Source organism: Gorilla gorilla, chromosome 17, assembly GCF_029281585.2.
Source record: "Gorilla gorilla gorilla isolate KB3781 chromosome 17, NHGRI_mGorGor1-v2.1_pri, whole genome shotgun sequence".
Classification (NCBI taxonomy): Eukaryota; Metazoa; Chordata; class Mammalia; order Primates; family Hominidae; genus Gorilla; species Gorilla gorilla.
Window position 1 is genome coordinate 65,437,950 of NC_073241.2, and position 19,500 is coordinate 65,457,449.

At 42.3% G+C, this 19,500-nt stretch overlaps 1 protein-coding gene across 1 annotated transcript in view; it reads left to right on the forward strand.

Moving 5' to 3' along the window:
- The window catches only part of MOCOS (molybdenum cofactor sulfurase), a 75,175-nt gene that overhangs the window by 21,448 nt on the left and 34,227 nt on the right, over positions 1 to 19,500 (forward strand). Inside the window, exons 7-9 of the mRNA XM_004059341.5 lie at positions 4,328 to 4,444; positions 6,482 to 6,943; positions 11,047 to 11,209. Of these exons, the coding sequence (XP_004059389.1) occupies positions 4,328 to 4,444; positions 6,482 to 6,943; positions 11,047 to 11,209 (742 nt within the window). The remainder of the gene's footprint in view (positions 1 to 4,327; positions 4,445 to 6,481; positions 6,944 to 11,046; positions 11,210 to 19,500) is intronic.

Below are 19,500 nucleotides of genomic sequence, written 5' to 3' on the forward strand. Positions count from 1 at the left end.
TTTTGTTATAAGCCTTTTCCGTGTCTATTGAGATGATCATGTGGTTTTTGTTTTTAGTTCTGTTTATGTGATAAATCACATATATTGATTTGTGTACATTGAACCAGCTTTGCATCCCAGGAATAAAGCCTACTTGATTATGGTGGATTAGCTTTCTCTTCTTCTTCTTTTTTTTTTTTTTCTTGGAGACAGGGTTGCACTCTGTTGCCCAGACTGGAGTTCAGTGGCACGATCTTGGTTCACTGCAGCCTTGACCTCCCTGGCTTAAGTGATCCTCCCACCTCAGCTTCCCGAGTAGCTGGGACTACAGGAACATGCCACCATGCCCAGCTAATTTATTTTAATAGTTTTTTATTGTACAGGTGGTTTTTGGTTACATGGATAAGTTCTTTGGTGATGGTTTCTGAGATTTTGGTGCAGCCGTCACTTAAGCAGTGTACACATTGTACCAAATATGTAGTCTTTTATCCCTCCCCAATCCCACCCTTCCCCCCTGAGTCCCCAAAGTCCATTATATCATTCTTATGCCTTTGCATCCTCATACTTTAGCTCCCACTTATAAGTGAGAACATATGATATTTGATTTTCCATTCCTGAGTTATTTCACTTAGAATAATGGCCTCCAGCTCCATTCAAGTTGCTGCAAAGGCCATTATTTTGTTTCGTTTTATAGCTGAGTAGTATTCCGTGTTGTGTGTATACCACATTTTCTTTATCCACTCGTTGGTTGTTGGGCATTGAGGTTGGTTCCATATTTTTGCAATTGTGAATTGTGCTGCTATAAACATGTGTGCGTGTGTCTTTTCCACATAATGACGTTTTCTTTGGGTAGATACCCAGCAGTGACACCTGGCTAATTTTTTGGCATTTTTTGTAGAGACAAGGTTTTGTCATGTTGCCCAGGCTGGTCTTGAACACCTGAGCTCAATTAATCTGCCCACCTTGGCCTCCCAAGGTGCTGCGATTACAGGTGTGCACCACTGTACCTGGCTGCATTAGCTCTTTAATGTGCTGCTGGATTCTATTTATTAGTATTTTGTTGAGGATTTTTGTGTCTATGTTCATCATAGGTATTGGCCTGAAGTTTTCTTTCTTCATTGTATCTCTGCCATGTTTTGGTATTAAAATAATGCTGTCCTTGTAGAATGAGTTAGGGAATCAATCCACATTTGTTAAACCCTAGATTTCCCAAACAAAATTCATTTCCCCCCACTTTTCTGAGTAGCCATAAACTTTCTAAAGAATACTATTGGGCAATATTCTTCTGGGGGAGATGTTGGTCCTCACTGGTGTTCAGGGCAGACACTGTACAGCCACAGGTGGTCTCTCGAGTATGGCAGCTGTGCAGACCCCTTGCCCCCACTGCCCTCAGCTGTCAGTACTGGCAGAACCAGCCCTGACACTACCAAGAAGCACAATATTTTAAATGCTTTTGGAGGGGACAAGGTGGAAAATGCATCAGAGGCAAAAGGTTTGCCTTCTTAAATATGTTATTCTAGGTCATTGGTAACATAAGTTTTATTCTTGAATCAAAAGTAAATGTGCCTGGGTGCGGTGGCTCACACCTGTAATCCTAGCGCTTTGGGAGGCCGAGGTTGGTGGACCACCTGAGGTCAGGAGTTGGAGACTATCCTGGCCAACATGGCGAAACCCTGTCTCTACTAAAAATACAAAAATTACAGGTGGCACACACCTGTAACCCCAACTACTCAGAAGGCTGAGGCAGAAGAATCACTTGAGCCCGAGAAGTGGAGGTTGCCATGAGCTGAGATTGTACCACTGCACTCCAGCCTGGGTGACAGAGCAAGACTCTGTCTCAAAAAAAAAAAAAAAAAAAAGAAGTAACTGTGTGTGCTGTGGCAGCGGCATGGGATTAGTGGTGGAGAAGAAGCCTCCAAGAAGAAGAATCACCAGGGTGTGAGGCTGCCTGTGTGGGTGTCTGGGGACTCTCATTCCCCAGGGCTAGACACAGCATGAGTTTCTCCCTCTGAGCCTTGGTAGAGGAAGCTCATTGTGTGAATGGATTCTGTGGCTAAGGCATGACTAACTGTGCCAGTTCAAGAAAGTGCAGTTACGGTTTTTTCAGGTTCAGGGAACTTCACGATATGGGAATTTCCACAGGGATTTTGGTGGCCTTCGGAAACATCAGCTGGGTTTGGCTGTCTCTTTTTCATCAGGGGATGTGTAAAGAATTTAGCTTCCTATGAGAAGGCTTTGTGTTCTTGTTTTGGTATATCCAGGCTTCTAATTTTATTCTCCCACTGTTGGAAGTCACTCTGCATGGTGATTAAGAGCAGGGACTCAGAGTCTGTCTGCCTCTTGCCAGCTCTGTGAACTTGGGCAAGTTAAGTTCTCCAAGACTCTGTGAAATGGGGATAACAATATACCCTGATTATAGTGTTGATATGAGGATTAAATGAGATACAATATGTACATCCCTTAGCACAGGACCCAGAAGAAAGTAAGGGCTCAGTAAATGTTGGGCACAAAGGCTCCCGGGCTGGGAGCCTCCAGGGCATTGTGGCTGGGCCTGCTTCTCAGTCCTCCCTGAATGCTGTGCTCACCCTGCCATAGAAAACAACCTCCTTCACCTGGCTGGGCACAGTCTGGGCCTGTGTGGGATTCCCCAGGGCTGAGGGCAAGAAGAGACTGATGCATAAAAGGGAAATTAGGACAAAGGGTAAGTGTGGCTGCAACAGCGTCTTCTGCTCACATCCTCTCCTGCCATGAGACTTTGACACTCCTCCATGGAGGGCTGGGGATCTGTGGGTCTTCCCCTAGAATCTGGGCTGATCTGTGACTCGCTCATAGCTAACAGAGTGCCGGGAGGATGACACTGCATGGCTTCTAAGGCTAGATCACAAGAGATGATGCCCTGTTGGCTTTGTTCCCTGGGACACTAGCTTTGGAGCCTGGAGTTACCCTGTCAGCTACTGTCTTGCGCCCTGAGGCTGCTGTGTGTGCTGCAAGCATGCCAAGCCACATGGAGACGCCAAGCTCAGGACTGTGGCTGGCGGTCCTAATTCTGAAGCCCTTCCAGCCTGTGGACCAGAAAGACCCAGGAGTAAAGGAGTCTCCAGATGATCCCAACCCCCAGATGTCAAACTACTCCCAGCCTTTGAGTCTTCCTAGCTGAGACTCCAGACATTTTGAGACAGAGAGGAGACATCTCCTCCATGCCGTTTAAATTCTTTCCACACTGTAGCCATGAGCTGCATAAAATGGTTGTTGTTTTATTCTCCCTAGTTTGGGTGGCCTACTTCACAGCAAAAGTAACTGGAATGGTGAATATGGGGGAGTGGGTGAGGGGCAGCCACGGGGACTCTAATTCAGCCTGGTGGGAGCTGGACGGGGGTCGGGGGTCTCCCTAGTAGTTGCCTTGTGACGGGAAACCTGACCTGGAGATGGAGTTGGTCAGGCCCAGTAGAGCTGCCAGGACTCACCTTAGAGCTGGGAAACTCCTGAATTCACTAGCAGGTCTGCATGCCAGTGGGCCATTAGCCAAGGGTGAAGGAACAGAATTGTTCATCTGAAGCCCCTCAGTTCAACCCAGAGAATGGCTTCTTCTCACACACCAGAGGAGATGGCCAAAGTGAAGACTGCCGTGGTCTTGATAAGGGTCTGTGGGAGGCATCGTTGCCCAGCCAAGATCCCTGGCTGACCACACGGTGACCTCTGGCCACCCCACATGTGACTTCCCAGGGAGAAAAATTCAAAGGCTCACCCAGCTGAGCAAGATGGGTTTATTTTCCTGAATGCAGTTCAGTGACTACTCCTCCTGAATTCAGCCTGAGCCCCCAGGGCGAGGACTCTTACTGGGCCCCCAGGCCCTTGGGGAATGGAGTACTTGACTCACAGCCTGGAGGAACTGGAGCAAACATCCTCAGGGGCTCATGTGAATGAGAACCACCTCCCAGAGCCTTCAGAGGGCAGGAAAGAGCTTTGGGAACTTCTGGACTGAAAAGCAATTCTGTGATTAAACCGAAAGTTGGAGAAAGTAGGAAAAGCAAATCAATTATACTCAGCATGGACACAGTAACACTTGGAGTCCAGGCTGCGAGCTGAGGCAGGGCTGCTCGGAATAGCACTTCGCGGGGCCTGCTCTGTGGTCCAACCCTGTGCAGCTGATGCCAAGAAGCCACTGTCTCCAGCCCCACTGAAACATTTTATACAACATTTAACCTGTGATAGATCATTTTAGAGGACAATTCCAGGCTTGTATCATCATTTTATTATTAGGAAAGAGAGGTCCAAATCCTGATCTGAATCTCTCAGAGTAAAACTGCACGTTGGTAATGGCTCATTCCATGTTACATTAAATCCGCAGGTGGACAAAATGGCCAGTCTTTACAACATCCACCTGCGAACTGGCTGCTTCTGTAACACTGGGGCCTGCCAGAGGCACCTGGGCATAAGCAACGAGATGGTCAGGAAGCATTTTCAGGTTGGTACAGAGCTCTGCGATCCAGACGCTGGTCAGCGAGACCCAGCAACACCTGTTGCTGCCTGCGTGTCTGGAGTGGGGGCTGCTGCTGCATACTCATTTCTCCATGCCTACTCTGTGCATGTACAAAGGAAAAGTAATACAAATGGAAAATGCTTCAAGAAGGCCGGGTGTGGTGGCTCACGCCTGTAATCCCAGCACTTTGGGAGGCTGAGGCAGGTGGATCACCTGAGGTCAGGAGTTCGAGACAAGCCTGGCCAACATGGTGAAACCCTGTCTCTACTAAAGTGCAAAAATTAGCCAGGCATGATGGCATGCGCCTGTAATCCTAGCTACTTGGGAGGCTGAGGCAGGAGAATCGTTTGAGCACAGGAGGCAGAGGTTGCAGTGAGCCGAGATCGCACCATTGCACTCCAGAGCCTGGGTGACAGAGCAAGACTCCATCCCCCTCCAACCAAAAAAAAAAAAAAAAAGAAAAGAAGAAGCCGGGCACGGTGGCTCATGCCTGTAATCACAGCACTTTGGGAGGCCGAGGTGGGTGAGTCACCTGAGGTCAGGAGTTCATGACCAGCCTGACCAACATGGAGAAACCCTCTCTCTACTGAAAATATAAAATTATCCAGGTGTGGTGGTGCATGCCTGTAATCCTAGCTAGTCAGGAGGCTGAGGCAGGAGAACTGCTTGAACCCGGGAGGTGGAGGTTGTGGTGGTGAGCTGAGATTCTGCCATTGCACTCCAGCCTGGGCAAAAAGAGCAAAACTCAGTCTCAAAAAAAAAAAAAAAAAAAAAAAAGAAAAGAAAAGAAAAGAAAAAAAGAAAATGCTTCAAGATATTATCTCTGTAGCAGACTTTCGGATTCATTTTTTACTTTGAGGCCAACCATTTAAAGGCAAGGGAGGGGTGTTAGCAAGGTATGTGTGAGGATGTGCCCTTACCTGGTTCAGCCCTCCTGAGGTACAGCCTCCAAGCTAGAGTTAGCTGACATCTGGGTTGGGTGCAGTGTAGAACTCTTCTAGGGCTCCAGGGATTCTGCGTCTCCCAGAATCCCCACCCTCCCTGTCTCTTCCCTGGGCTGAGGTTTTTCACTTCAGGGTATAGCCTGTTTTGAACCATTTCATTAGGAATAATTTGAGTGGCAAAGAGTGTTTATTGATTTGAGTTTCTAATTTGATTTTCCTTTGGTTGCTGTGAAATACTGTATATACTAGATCTCAACTAACCATGAACTGAGTTTTGTTTAAAAAGAAAGAGGGATAGGACAGAAGGAGAGGGAGGAGAAGAAATAGAGAGGGAGAGGGAGGCTCAGAACACAAACACAGCTCCAGATAGAATATTTGGTCCTATGGAACGCTGTGGCTCCATTTCTTCGGGTGTCTGACCCGGATCCAGCACCAAGGTTTGTCCAGGACTGCTCCATGCACTGTGCTGACCTGTGACCAACACCAGGCAGCTGGGCTCGGAGACTGAGATTCTCCTGCCTTTCTTCCCCATCTCCCTACAGGGGCACTCAAGCTGACCTTGGCCTTCACAGTGGCCCGGGGCTGGTCATTTGCAGGGGCAGCATCTCTGCCTTTCCCTGTTGTCAAGGGGCAGCTCTCAGGGATGCAGGCCTCCCCTCAGTACTGAGAGGCTAACGAGAGTGACCAGTGATGTTTCTCCCATCTCAGCCCCGGGTAGACCTTGAGGTTGACCCCTTGGTGCTTCTGAAAACTTAGTCTGTGTTTTGACGCCTCTGTGAGCCAGCCCTGTGCCTGGCTCTAGGTAAATGCTTTCCATGAAGTATTTCTATTAAACTTTTTAATGGCCCCTTGAGATTGATATTGGTCCCAATTTACAGTTGAGCAAAATGAGATCCAGAAAGTGGTCCCCTGCAGGTAGAGAGCTGAACCATGTCCCAGACGCACAGCACATATTAATGTTGCAGTTCTGTTTTCCTGGGTTAATTTTAAAATTAACAAAATTTATTTTGCCGAACTGTTTCCAATGTCTCTATGAGAAAGGGGTCACTCTGGCTGATGCACTTCCCTCTTATCCTAGGCTGGTCATGTCTGTGGGGACAATATGGACCTCATAGATGGGCAGCCCACAGGATCTGTGAGGATTTCATTTGGATACATGTCGACGCTGGATGATGTCCAGGCCTTTCTTAGGTTCATCATAGACACTCGCCTGCACTCATCAGGGGACTGGCCTGTCCCTCAGGCCCATGCTGACACCGGGGAGACTGGAGCCCCATCAGCAGACAGCCAGGCTGATGTTACACCTGCTGTCATGGGCAGACGTAGCCTCTCACCTCAGGAAGATGCCCTCACAGGCTCCAGGGTTTGGAACAACTCGTCTACTGTGAATGCTGTGCCTGTGGCCCCACCTGTGTGTGATGTCGCCAGAACCCAGCCGACTCCTTCGGAGAAAGCTGCAGGAGTCCTGGAGGGGGCCCTTGGGCCACATGTTGTCACTAACCTTTATCTCTATCCAATCAAATCCTGTGCTGCATTTGAGGTAAGGACTTTCACAGCAGCACAGAAAGCCTTCTCTTTGTTTACTCTCTCTATTTTTTGATAAAGTGAAGAAAAGCATGAAAAAAATCAAAATCATTCATCAGAGTGTTGTGGTGAGAAAAGCCATTCTCACTCTCCCTTTCTTGGTCTGTGCTGACTTTTGAACATGACTGCTCACGGGGACTCCTGAGAGGACCGTTTCTGAGTGGTGAATGTGTCATTACTCTTATTAATTATAGCTGTAACTTTCACTGAATGTGTGTGCTGGCTGTGTGCTGAAGCATTGTATGTGTTTATTTGTTTCATTTGATCCTTAAAATGGTGAAATATGAGGTGGATAGTAATATTATCCCTATTTTATAGATATGGAGCCTGAGGGTTTTGAGGTTAAGCACTTTGCCCAGGTGACCTGAAGATATGTCAAAAGGACACAAGAGCCAGCTTGAAGGAGCTCCCGTTGGCCAAGTCTTTGGCAATATGTACATCAAAATAAGTACTGATAGTGATGAGTGGTGAGCATTTGAGAAACACAGGAATCCATGAGTCCAGTAGAAAGTAAAAATGAATTAGCGAATAAATAGAGAAGAAGCTCAACCCTACTATAGAATACCAACTAATAAATCAATGATAGAATTTTAAAAACTACCGCTTTGCAACCATCATGCCAATAATTGATTTAGGCAATAGTCATCAATAGATGCTAAATCTAATGAATGAAAATTTGATAAGTAACAGGATATCTGCATATTCTGAAAATATCTCTCCATAAAATACTTATTAATTAGTAAGTACCGCCTACTTATTGATGAATTTTACAATGGAGAAACCTAATAGACCCCATGTTAACCAAGTGGCAGAAATTGACATCACCAACATTGGGACAAATGAATGGGGTGTGTCTCCTGGGATGTACAGAGAAGAACATAGCATTGGTCCTGAGGCATTCCTACCAAAAATGCAGAAATAATAAGGAAGCTCAGATAATCCCACCTTAAGAGACATTTAGCAAGGTAGCTGGACTGTACTTCTCAAAAATATCATGGTTGTGAAAGACAAGAGGAGACTGAAGGAGACTAGAGAGACGCGACAAATGTATGCAACGTGATATTCGATGCAGACAGCAGAGGTGGAATCTGAATGGAGTCTATTGATTAGTTGTAATATCAGGTCAATGGTAATTTCTAATTTTGATGGCTGTACTGGGGTTATGTCAGAGAGTGTCATTATACTTAGAATATGTACAGTAGAGTATTATGGGGATGATGAGACATTATTTTGCAACTTATTCTCAAATGATTTAGAAAAGTCAACAATCAGAATTGGAGTGAAACGTTTATGGGAGCTCTGTGAACTGTAACTACTTTTATTTAAACTTAAAGTATATTAAAAATATTAAATTTTAATTTTTCTAAATTGTGGCATCGGTAAATAATGTTACTTTTTTTTTGCATCTTTACTACTGAGGGTAGCTGGGCTCCCTTATGTGTGCACTGCAGGGACATCTATGACTAGTTCTGTGGTTGGAACTCTGAACCTTTGCCTTTGTCCACACCGTTCTTCAGCAGACAGCTGGCTCAGGAAAAGCCCTCATTGAAGGGACATTGCACCCATGCTGTCACTTGCTGGTGCTGTTAAAACCTAACCTGTGGACAACCGCTCCTGCAAAGGGCAGGAGCAGGAAGCCAGCAGAGACGAAATTGGACTAATTCTCTCTGTACTCAGAGAAAGCACATCCTTGCTAAAATAAAGGTCCAAAGAAGAAACGAGATGAAAACTGAATTGGTCTAGTAGCTTAGGAAATAAGTGGAGGGGATGTATGAAACTTACAGAATGTAACCCACAGCTGTTTATTCCCAACTAAACCCCCAGATGGCTTAGGGAACCACCATGACATCTTGTGAGGATGCTGCAGCCTTTCCTCAATGTGGGCCTCTGTTTCTGAGCTTGGGCCCTTCTCACAATTACATGAAGCTGCTTCTATTGCTCCACAGCTGACCTTCTATACCAGAACGGTCAACCCAAAGAACATCATCTCCATTAGTTTAGGATCTCACCATCTTGCAAAAGCAGGATGGGGCGACAAGGCTTGGCATCTGTGGTAGGTGAACCCAGAGATATGGTGGAAGGAGCGGCAGGAGGGAGCTGCTGGTGGGACGGCTACACCTCTTATACAGGTCAGCTGTAGGCTGGGAAACTGCACTTCAGAGACCCTGATGGAAGGAAAACAAGCAAAGTTAGAAATAATCAATGCCTCTTGTTATTCTGTGATGTCAGCTTTTGATACCTATACCCACCTAACTGGTGGTTTTAATTTTTTCCATCAGCAGACTGTGTCAAATTTAATTTTACCTTTTATGGCTTTTTTTTTTTCTTTTAGAGAAACACACCACCAGGAAGAACATTTGTACCTTATCTTCCGGGTCTTCGAAAAAGCCAGCATCTTTTTGGGGAAACAGTTTAAAACTAGTTTCTCAGGGAGCTTTCTTCTGTGCTGAAAGACTTCTTACTTGCTACTCACTTTATTCATTTATTCATTTGCTTATTATTATTTTTTCGAGATGGGATCTCACTCTGTCTCCCAGGCTGGAATACAGTGCTGCCATCAAAGCTCACTGCAGTTTTGAACTCCTGGTTTCAAGCTATCCTCCCGCCTCTGCCTCTTGAGTAGCTGAGACTACAGGCATACACCACCATGCCCGGCTACTTTTTAATTTTCATTTTTTTTAGAGACAGGGTCTTGCTATGTTGATCAGGCTGGTCTTGAACTCCTGGCCTCAAGTGATCCCCCTGCCTCAACCTCCCAAAGTGCTGGCATTACAGACATAAGCCACTGCGCCCAGCTCTACTCACTTTATTTTATTTTATTTTGTTTTATTTTATTTATTTTATTTATTTATTTATTTATTTATTTATTTATTTATTTATTTATTTATTTTTGAGATGAAGTCTCGCTCTGTCGCCCAGACTGGAATGTAATGGTGCGATCTTGGCTCACTGCAAGCTCCGCCTCCTGGGTTCAATTGATTCTCCCGCCTCAGCCTCCAGAGCAGCTAGGACTACAGGCGCCTGCCATCAAGCCCGGCTAATTTTTGTATTTTTAGTAGAGATGGGGTTTCACCATGTCGGCCAGGATGGTCTTGAACTCCTGACCTCGTGATCTGCCCGCCTCAGTCTCCCAAAGTGCTGGGATTATAGGAATGAGCCACCATGCCCGGCTATTTATTATTATTATTATTATTTATTATTATTATTATAATTTTTGACACAGAGTCTCACTCTTGTCGCCCAGGCTGGAGTGCAATGACATGATCTCGGCTCACTGCAACCTCTGCTTCCTAGGTTCAAGCAATTCTCTCAGCTGATTTTTTGTATTTTTAGTAGGAAAATATGTCTATACTATTATGAAATACCTGGACAGGCACCACTGCTAAGGAAGGATATACAAGAGCAAAGGGGTGGGCGTGGTGGCTCATGCCTGTAATCCCAGAACTTTGGGAGGCAAAGGCAGGTGGATCACTTGAGGTCAGGAGTTTGAGACCAGCCTGGCTAACATGGTGAAACCCTGTCTTTACTAAAAATACAAAACTTAGCCGGGCATGGTGGCAGGTGCCTGTAATCCCAGCTACTCAGGAGGCTGAGGCAGGAGAATAGCTTAAACCCAGGAGGCAGAGGTTGCAATGGGCTGAGATTGCACCACTACACTCCAGCCTGGGTGACAGAGCAAGACTCCATCTTAAAAACAAACAAACAAATAAAAAAACAGCAAAAAAAAGAGCAATGGCTGGAGCCAGCTGGGAAAGGAGGCTTGCTTTTCACTGTAGACTCTTGTACTCTCTGAATGTCAGGCATTACCTACTTAAAACATGGCTCGAAGTGGAGAAGGGTGGAGTGTGGACCTGGAGGCTGAATGGGAGATATCCAGCTCCTACATCATCTTCTTTGCACTGTCCTCTCTGTTTTAGTTTCTTCTCTTCCTCCCTTTCTTCCTTCCAGTGTAGGTGCTGAATTCATGAAGTCTATCTGTGTTTGTGTAGCCACTGTACAAATAGGTGAAGACCAACTTTGGGGAGCCCTGGCCTAAGACACGTCTACCTTTTTGTTTAGGTGACCAGGTGGCCTGTAGGAAACCAAGGGCTGCTATATGACCGGAGCTGGATGGTTGTGAATCACAATGGTGTTTGCCTGAGTCAGAAGCAGGAACCCCGGCTCTGCCTGATCCAGCCCTTCATCGACTTGCGGCAAAGGATCATGGTCATCAAAGCCAAAGGTGGGAAAACTGCTTCATTTTCACAGAGCAGCTCCCAACAGCAGCTTTTATATTCATATGAAATACTCTACCAAGTGTTAGAATAACCCATCAGCCTGGGCAATACAGTGAGACCTCATCTCTACAAAAAAATAAAAAATTATCCTGGGCGTGGTAGCACGTGCCTGTAATCTCAGCTACTCAGGAGGCTGAGGCACAAGAATCACTTGAACCCGGGAGGTGGAGGTTGCAGTGAATCGAGATCATGCCATTGCATTCCGGCCTGGGCAACAGAGCAAGACCTTGTCTCAAGGGAAAAAATGGGTAAAATAACCTGAAAGTAAGGGAAATAGTGTCTAGGAAACACAACAAAGAGTTTGTTCCCCTTGATTTTGGGAAATTTCGGGAGAGAGAAAGATCTGACAGTTCAATCAGACAGTAAAGAGGGGCCAGGTGCAGTGGCTCACGCTTGTAATCCCAGCACTGCGGAGGTGGGCAGATCACTTGAGGTCAAAAGTTCGAGACCAGACTGGCCAACATGACGAAACCCCTTCTCTACTAAAAATACAAAAAGAAGCTGGGCATGGTGGCATGTGCCTGTGATCCCAGCTGCTTGGGTACTTGGGAGGCTGAGGCAGGAGTATCGCTTGAGCCCCAGAGGTGGAGGCTGCAGTGAGCCCAGATCGCACCACTGCACTCCAGCTTGGGCAACAGAGGGTGATGATGTCTCAAAAGAAAAAAAAAAAAAAAAGAGGTATAAACTTTATATTAATTAGATGATGTCCTATTTACTTAAGTTTCTTTTATTTTCTTCACTCATCATCATGTATACTGCAGGCTTTAATTCGTCCTTGTTGATTTTGTTATGAGTGATATGAATGATCAAACCTATAGAAAAGTATAGGCCCACTCTGTTTAGTAGAACTTTCTGTGGTGATGAAAATGTTCAAACTATACCTTGTCCAGTTTAGTGGCTACCAGTCACTTGTGACTATTGAAATGTGGCTAGTGAGACACTAGAACTGAATTTTAAATTTTACTTAATTTTAATTAGTTTAAATAGCTACGTGTAGCTATGCTACAGTGTTGGACAGCACGGGTATAAAGAATAATACACAATTACAGCATTCAATTTTAGCAAATCTTAACATTTGGCCACATTTCCTTTAGGTCCTTCTCCTCCTCTTCCTTTTTCTTTTTTAGCATACATACATACATACGTAAAACATTACATAGCAGTTGTGGTGCTGGGTTAAAAAAAGGTAAAAGACATTACAGATACAGCAGAAATTTCCTGTGGACCTCTCCTGAGTCTTACTCCTCCTCCTTTCCCATCCCACTTACCATTTTTAGAACATTCCCATTTCCTCCCTAACTTGCAGTTGTACTTTTGTGATATATAACATTTCCATATATTCACGATTGTGTTTCTTGGCTGTAAGTGTTCTGTTCTGTTCTGTTCCCGTGGTTTATTTTTCCTTGAACCAAGAGGCCAGTGTTATTACTAGAGTTATAGAATAAGTCTTGATATCCCGTTTTTTTTTTTGTTTTGTTTTGTTTTTGAGACAGAGTTTCACTCTTGTTGCCCAGGCTGGAGTGCAATGGCGTGATCTCGGCTCACTGCAACCTCTGCCTCCTGGGTTCAAGCGATTCTTGTGCTTCAGCCTCCCGAGTAGATGGGATTACAGGCATGCAGCACCATGCCTGGCTGATTTTGTATTTTTAGTAGAGACAGGGTTTCTCCGTGTTGGCAAGGCTGGTCTCGAACTCCCGACCTCAGGTGATCTGCCCACCTTGGCATCCCAAAGTGCTGGGATTACAGGCATAAGCCACTGCGCTGGCCCTATTATCCCATTTGTTTAAATTGTCTGTTGTCACATACTGCAGAATCTCTTTTGAGTAGTATTCCATTAAATGAGTATACCATATTTACTTTATTCATCTCTTAATGGACATTTAGATTGTATCCATATCTTGGCTATTGGAAATAGAGCTGCAATGAACATTGGGAGTGCTAATATCTCTTCAGTATCCTGGTTGAAATTATTTTGGATAAGTACCCAGAAGTGGGATTACTGGATCATTTGGTAGTTTTATTTTTAATTTTCTAAGAAATCTCAATATTGTTTTTCATATTAACTGAAAAATTTTACATACCCACCAGTGGTTGCAAGGGCTCAAGTTTTTCCACATTCTCGCCAGCACTTACTTACTGTCTTTTGTTTGTTTTCTTTTGACAATAGCCATCCTGACAGGGGTAGAGTGATATCTCATTTTGATTTTAATTTGCATTTCCCTCATTATTAGTGATGTTAAATATTTTCCATATACCCATTGACCATTAGTACATCTTCTTTGGAGAAATACCTAGAAATACCTATTAAGGTCTTGAACCCATTTTTTTAAAAAAAAATTTTAATTTTTTTTTTTTTAGAGACAGAGCCTCACTCTGTCGCCCAGGCTGGAGTACAGTGGCGTGATCTCGGCTCACTGCAAGCTCTGCCTTCCAGGTTCACACCATTCTCGTGCCTCAGCCTTCCCAGTAGCTGGGACTACAGGCGCCTGCCACTACGCCTGGCTAATTTTTGTATTTTTAGTAGAGACGGGGTTTCACCGTGTTAGCCAGGATGGTCTTGATCTCCTGACCTTGTGATCTGCCTGCCTCGGCCTCCCAGAGTGCTGGAATTACAGGTGTGAGCCATCGCGCCCAGCCACTAACCCATTTTTAAATTAGGTTATTTGGTTTTCTGTTTGTTTGTTTACTGCTGAGTTGTAGGAGTTCCTTATATATCTTTGAGGTTAACTACTTTTTCAGATAAATGGTTTGAAAATATTTTCTCCCATTCCACAGGTTGCCTTTTCACTTTTTTAATTGTTCCCTTTGCTGTGCAGAAGCTTTTTAGTTGGATATAGTCCCATTTGTGTATTTTTGTTTTTGTTACTTGTGCTTTGGGTGTCATATTCACAAAGTTATTGCCAAGACCAATGTCATGAAGTTTTTCCTCTATGTTTTCTTCCAGGAGCTTTACATTTTGGGATCTTGTGCTTAAATCTAATCCATTTTGAGTTGAAGTTTTTGTATGATGTAAGATAAGGGTCCAATTTTATTCTTTTACATGTGGATATCCAGTTTTCCCAACACCATTTGTTGAAAAGACTATCTTTTCTCCATTGTGTTTTCTTGACACCCTTTCCAAAGATCATGTAACCATATATGCATGGATTTATATCTGGACTCTCTGGCCTGTTTCATTAGTCTATATATCTGTCTTTGTGCCAGTACCATACTGCTTTGATTACTATAGCTATAGTGATATATTTTAAAATCAGGAACTGTGACAACTCCAGCTTTGTTCTTCTTTCTCAAGATTAATTAGTTTATTTGTAATCTTTTGTGGGTCTATATGAATTTTAGGATCGTTCTTTCTATTTCTGTAAAAAAATGCCATTGCGATTTTGATAGGGATTGCACTGAATCTGCGGATTGCTTTGGGCTCTATAGACATTTTAACAATATTAATTCTTCTAATCCATGAACATGGAATGCCTTTCCATTTGTTTAATTTCTTGTTTGTGTCTTATTTCTTTCATCAATGTTTTGTAGTTTTCAGAATGTATTTCACCTCCTTAGATAAGTTTCTTTTGTTCTTTTAAAAGAGATTTAGGGTCTCACTCTGTTGCCCAAACTGGAATAGATTGGCATGATCACAACTCACTGCAGTCTTGAACTCCTGGGCTCAAGCAATCCTCCTGCTTCAGCCTCCTGAGTAGCTGGGACAACAGGCATGTGCCACCATGTCTGGTCTAGATGAGTTTATTTCTAGGTATTGTACTCTTTTTTTGTGCTATTATAAGTGGGATTGGTTTTCTTATTTCCTTTTCAGAGAGTTTGTTTTTAGTGTATAGAAATGCAATAGATTTTTGTATGTTGATGTGTATCCTGTATCCTGCAACTTTACTGAATTCATTTATTAGTTTAACAGTTTTTTAAAATGGAGTATTTAGAATTTTTTGAATATATAAGATCATGTTTTTTGATCAAACAAGGACAATTTTACTTCCGTTTTCCAATTTGAATGTCTTTTATTTGTTTTTCTTGCCTAATTGCTCTGACTAGAACTTCCAGTACTATGTCAAATAGTGGAGGCAAGAATGGGCTTCTTTGCCTTGTTCCTGATCTTAAGAGAAAAAGTTTTCAGTTTTTCATCATGGAGTATAATGTTAGTTGTAGGCTTTTCATATGGCATTTATTATCTTGAGGTAACATGTTCTATTCCTAGGTTATTAAGTTTTTATTATGAGAGGGTGCTGAATTTTGTCAAATGCTTTTTCTGTGTCCATTGAGATGAATATGTAATTTTCTCCTCTATTCTGTTAATGTAGTATGTCACATTAATTGATTTTCATATGTTGAATCATCCTTACATCCCAGGAATAAAGCTCACTTTCTCATGGTGTATGATCCTTTTAATATACCGTTAGATTAAGGTTTGTTGAGGATGTTTGTGTTTATATTCATCAGGGATATTGGCCTGCAGTTGTCTTTGCCTGCCTTTAGTATCAAGATAATGCTGGCCTCATAAAATGAGTTTGGGAATGTTCCCTCCTCTTAGTTTTTAAGTAGAGTTTGAGAAGATTTAGTATTAATTCTTCTTTAAATATTTGATAGCATTCAGCAGTGAAGCCATTTGGATGTAGGCTTTTCTTTGTTGAGAGGTTTTTGATTACTGATTCAATCTTCATACTAGTTGTAGGTTTGCTCAGGCTTTATTTTGTTCATGTTTAGTTTCGATAGATGGTATGTTTCTAGGAATTTATTCATTTCTTCTAGGTTATCCAGTTTGTTGGCATATAGTTGTTTATAGTAATTTCTTAGAATATTTTATTTTTGTGGCATTATTTATAGTGTCTCATTTCATTTCAGATTTTGAGTTTTCAATTTTTCTTTTCTTTTTTTTTTGTTTTGTTTGTTTGTTTTTGAGACGGAGTCTCATTCTTTTGCCAGGCTGGAGTGCAGTGGCATGATCTCGGCTCACTGCAACCTCCGCCTCCTGGGTTCAAGTGATTCTCCTGCCTCAGCCTCCCGAGTAGCTGGGACTACAGGTGCGCACCACCATGCCCAGCTAATTTTTGTACTTTTTGTAGAGAGAGGGTTTCACCATGTTGGTCAGGATGGTCTCGATCTCTTGACCTCGTGATCTGCCTGCCTTGGCCTCCCAAAGTGCTGGGATTACAAGCGTGAGCCACCGTGCCCGGTGAGTTTTCTATTTTTCTTAGTCTAGATAAAAGCTTATCAGTTCTGTTTTTCAAAAATCCAACTTAGTTTTGTTAATGTTTTCCATTTTTCAATTTTATTTATTTCCATTGCAATCTTTGTTGTTTCATTCCTTGTGCTAAATTTGGGTTTACTTTGTTCTCCTTTTTCTAGCTCCTTGTGGTGTAAAATTAGGTTGTTTGAGATCTTTCTTCTTTTTTACTGTAGACACTTACTGCCATGAGCTTACTATTTAGTACTGCTTTTGCCATATCCCATAAATTTTGATATTTTATGTTTTCATTTATCTTTTGTATTTTATAATTTTTAAAATTTTCTTCTTTGATCAAATGGTCATTTAAAAGTGTGTTGTTTCATTTCCACATATTTGTGAATTTTTCCATTTTCTTGCTGCTACTATTTCTAGTTTCATTTCATTGTGGTCAGAAACTTGATATGATTTCAGTCTTTTTAAATTCATTGTCTTTTTTTTTTGTTTTTTAAGTCTTGTTTTAAGACCTAACGTGATCTATCCTGGAGAAAGATCCGTGTGTGCCTTAGAAAAATGTGTATTCTTCTGCTGTTGGGTGAAACGTTTTATGTATGTTTGTTAGGTCCATTTGGTCTACAGTATGATTCAAGTCCTCCTTTTCCTTATTGATCTTCAGTTTGCATGTTCTGTCCATTATTGAATTTATTTTTGTTTTGCTGTCTATTTCTCCTTTCGGTTCTGCCAATGTTTGCTTTATGTATTTAGGTGCTCTGATGTTGGGTGCATATATATTTGTAATTGTTATATACTCCTGGTGGATTGATCATTTTATCATCATAAAATGTCCTTCTTTATCTCTTGTGGCAGTTTTTGACTTAAAATCCATTTTAATGGATATAATTATAGCCACTCCTACTCTCTTTTGGTTACCATTTGCATGGAATATCTTTTTCCATCTGTTTACTTTCAGTCTATGTATATCCTTAAACCTAAAGTCAGTTTCTTTTAAACAGCATACAGTTGGGTTTTTTTTTTATGTCTTTTTATGCTTCTTTTTTTTATTCAGCCACTCTAAGTCTTTTGATTGGAGAGTTTAATCAAATACATTTAGAGTTATTATTGATAAGGATTTAATATTGCCATTTGGCTAGTTGTTTTCTGTTAGTCTTATAGTTCTTTTGTCTGTCTTTTCACCTCTTGCTGTCTTTGTGTTTTGTTGATATTTTATATTGATAGGCTTTAATTCCTTTGTCTTTTCCTTTTTGTGTAACTTCTATAGGTTTTTTCTTGGTGTGTAGTTATTTCAAGGCTTACATAAAATATCTTAGAGTTATAACGGTCTATTTTAAGCTGACAGCAAGTTTAATCACATACATAACTCTACACTTTAAGCTTTGCTCCCCATACTTTACGTATGGTTGTCAGGATTTACATCTATTCATAATGTGTATCTTTTTTTTTTTTTTTTGAGACAGGGTCTTGCTCTGTTGCCCAGGCTGTAGTACAGCGGTGTGATCTTGACTCACTGCAAACTCTGCCACCTAGGCTCAAGCAATCATCCCACCTAAGCCTCCTGAGTAGTCCTAAGCTAAGTCCTAAGCAGACACATGCCACCATGCCTGGCTAATTTTTGTATTTTTTTTTTAGAGACAGGGTTTCACCATGTTGCTCAGGTTGGTCTTGAACTCCTGAACTTAAGCAATCCATCCTCCTTGGCCTCCCAAAGTGTTGGAATTATGGGCATGAGCCACCACCCCTGGCCCATATTTGTATCTTTTAACACATATGTATATATTTTAAGAGATGTGGTCTCACTCTGTTGCCCAGGCTGGAGTGCAGTGACATGATCATAGCTCATTACAGTTTTGAACTCCTGGGTTCAAGTGATCCTCCTGCCTTACCCTACCGAGTAGCTGGAACTACTGATATGTGCTGCCATGCCCAGCTAAAATTTTTTTTTTTCTTGAGATGGAGTCTCGCTCTGTCACCCAGGCTGGAGTGCAGTGGCATGATCCCAGCTCACTGCAACCTCTGCCTCGTGGGTTCAAGAGATTCTTCTCCCTCAGCTTTCCGGGTAGCTGGGATAACAAGTGCATGCCACCACACCCAGCTAATTTTTGTATTTTTAGTAGAGATGGGGTTTCACCCTGTTGGCCAGGCTGGTCCTGAACTCCTAACCTCAGGTGATCTGCCTGTCTCGACTTACCAAAGTATGGGGATTATAGGTGTGAGCCACTGTGCCTGGCCCATGCCCAACTAAATTTTTAAAACTTTTAAAAAGATGAGTTCTCTCCAATCTAGGCAATACCATTCAGGACATAAGCAAGGGTAAATGTTTCATAGTGAAGACAGCAAAAGCAATTGCAACAAAAGCAAAAATTGACAAATGGGATATAATTAAACTAGAGAGCTTCTGCACAGCAAAAGAAATGATCAACAGAGTAAACAGCCTATAGAATGGGAGAAAATTTTTGCAAACTATGGATCTGACAAAGGTCTAATATCCAGCATCTATAAGGAACTTAAACAAATTTACAAGAAACAACCCCATAAAAAGTAGGCAAAGAACATGAGCAAACACTTTTCAAAAGAAGACATATATGCAGCCAACAATCATATGAAAAAAAGCTCAACATCACTGATCATTAGAGAAATGCAAATCAAAATCACAATGAGATATCATCTAACACCAGTCAGAATGAGTATTATTAAAAAGTAAAAAAATAACAGTTGCTGATGAGGTTGTGGAGAAAAAGGAATGCTTATACACCATTGGTGGGACTGTAAATTAGTTTAGCCATTGTGGAAGATAGTCTGGTGATTCCTCAAACACCTAAAGACAGAAATACCATTTGACCCAGTAATCCCATTACTGGGTATATACCCAAAGAAATATAAATTATTCTATTATAAAAATACATGCATGCATATGTACATTTGTGAAACAATTCACAATAGCAGGGACATGGAATCAACTTAAATGCCCATCAATAATAGACTGGATAAAGAAAATGTGGTACATATACAGCATGGAATACTATGCAGTCATAAAAAAGAATGAGATCA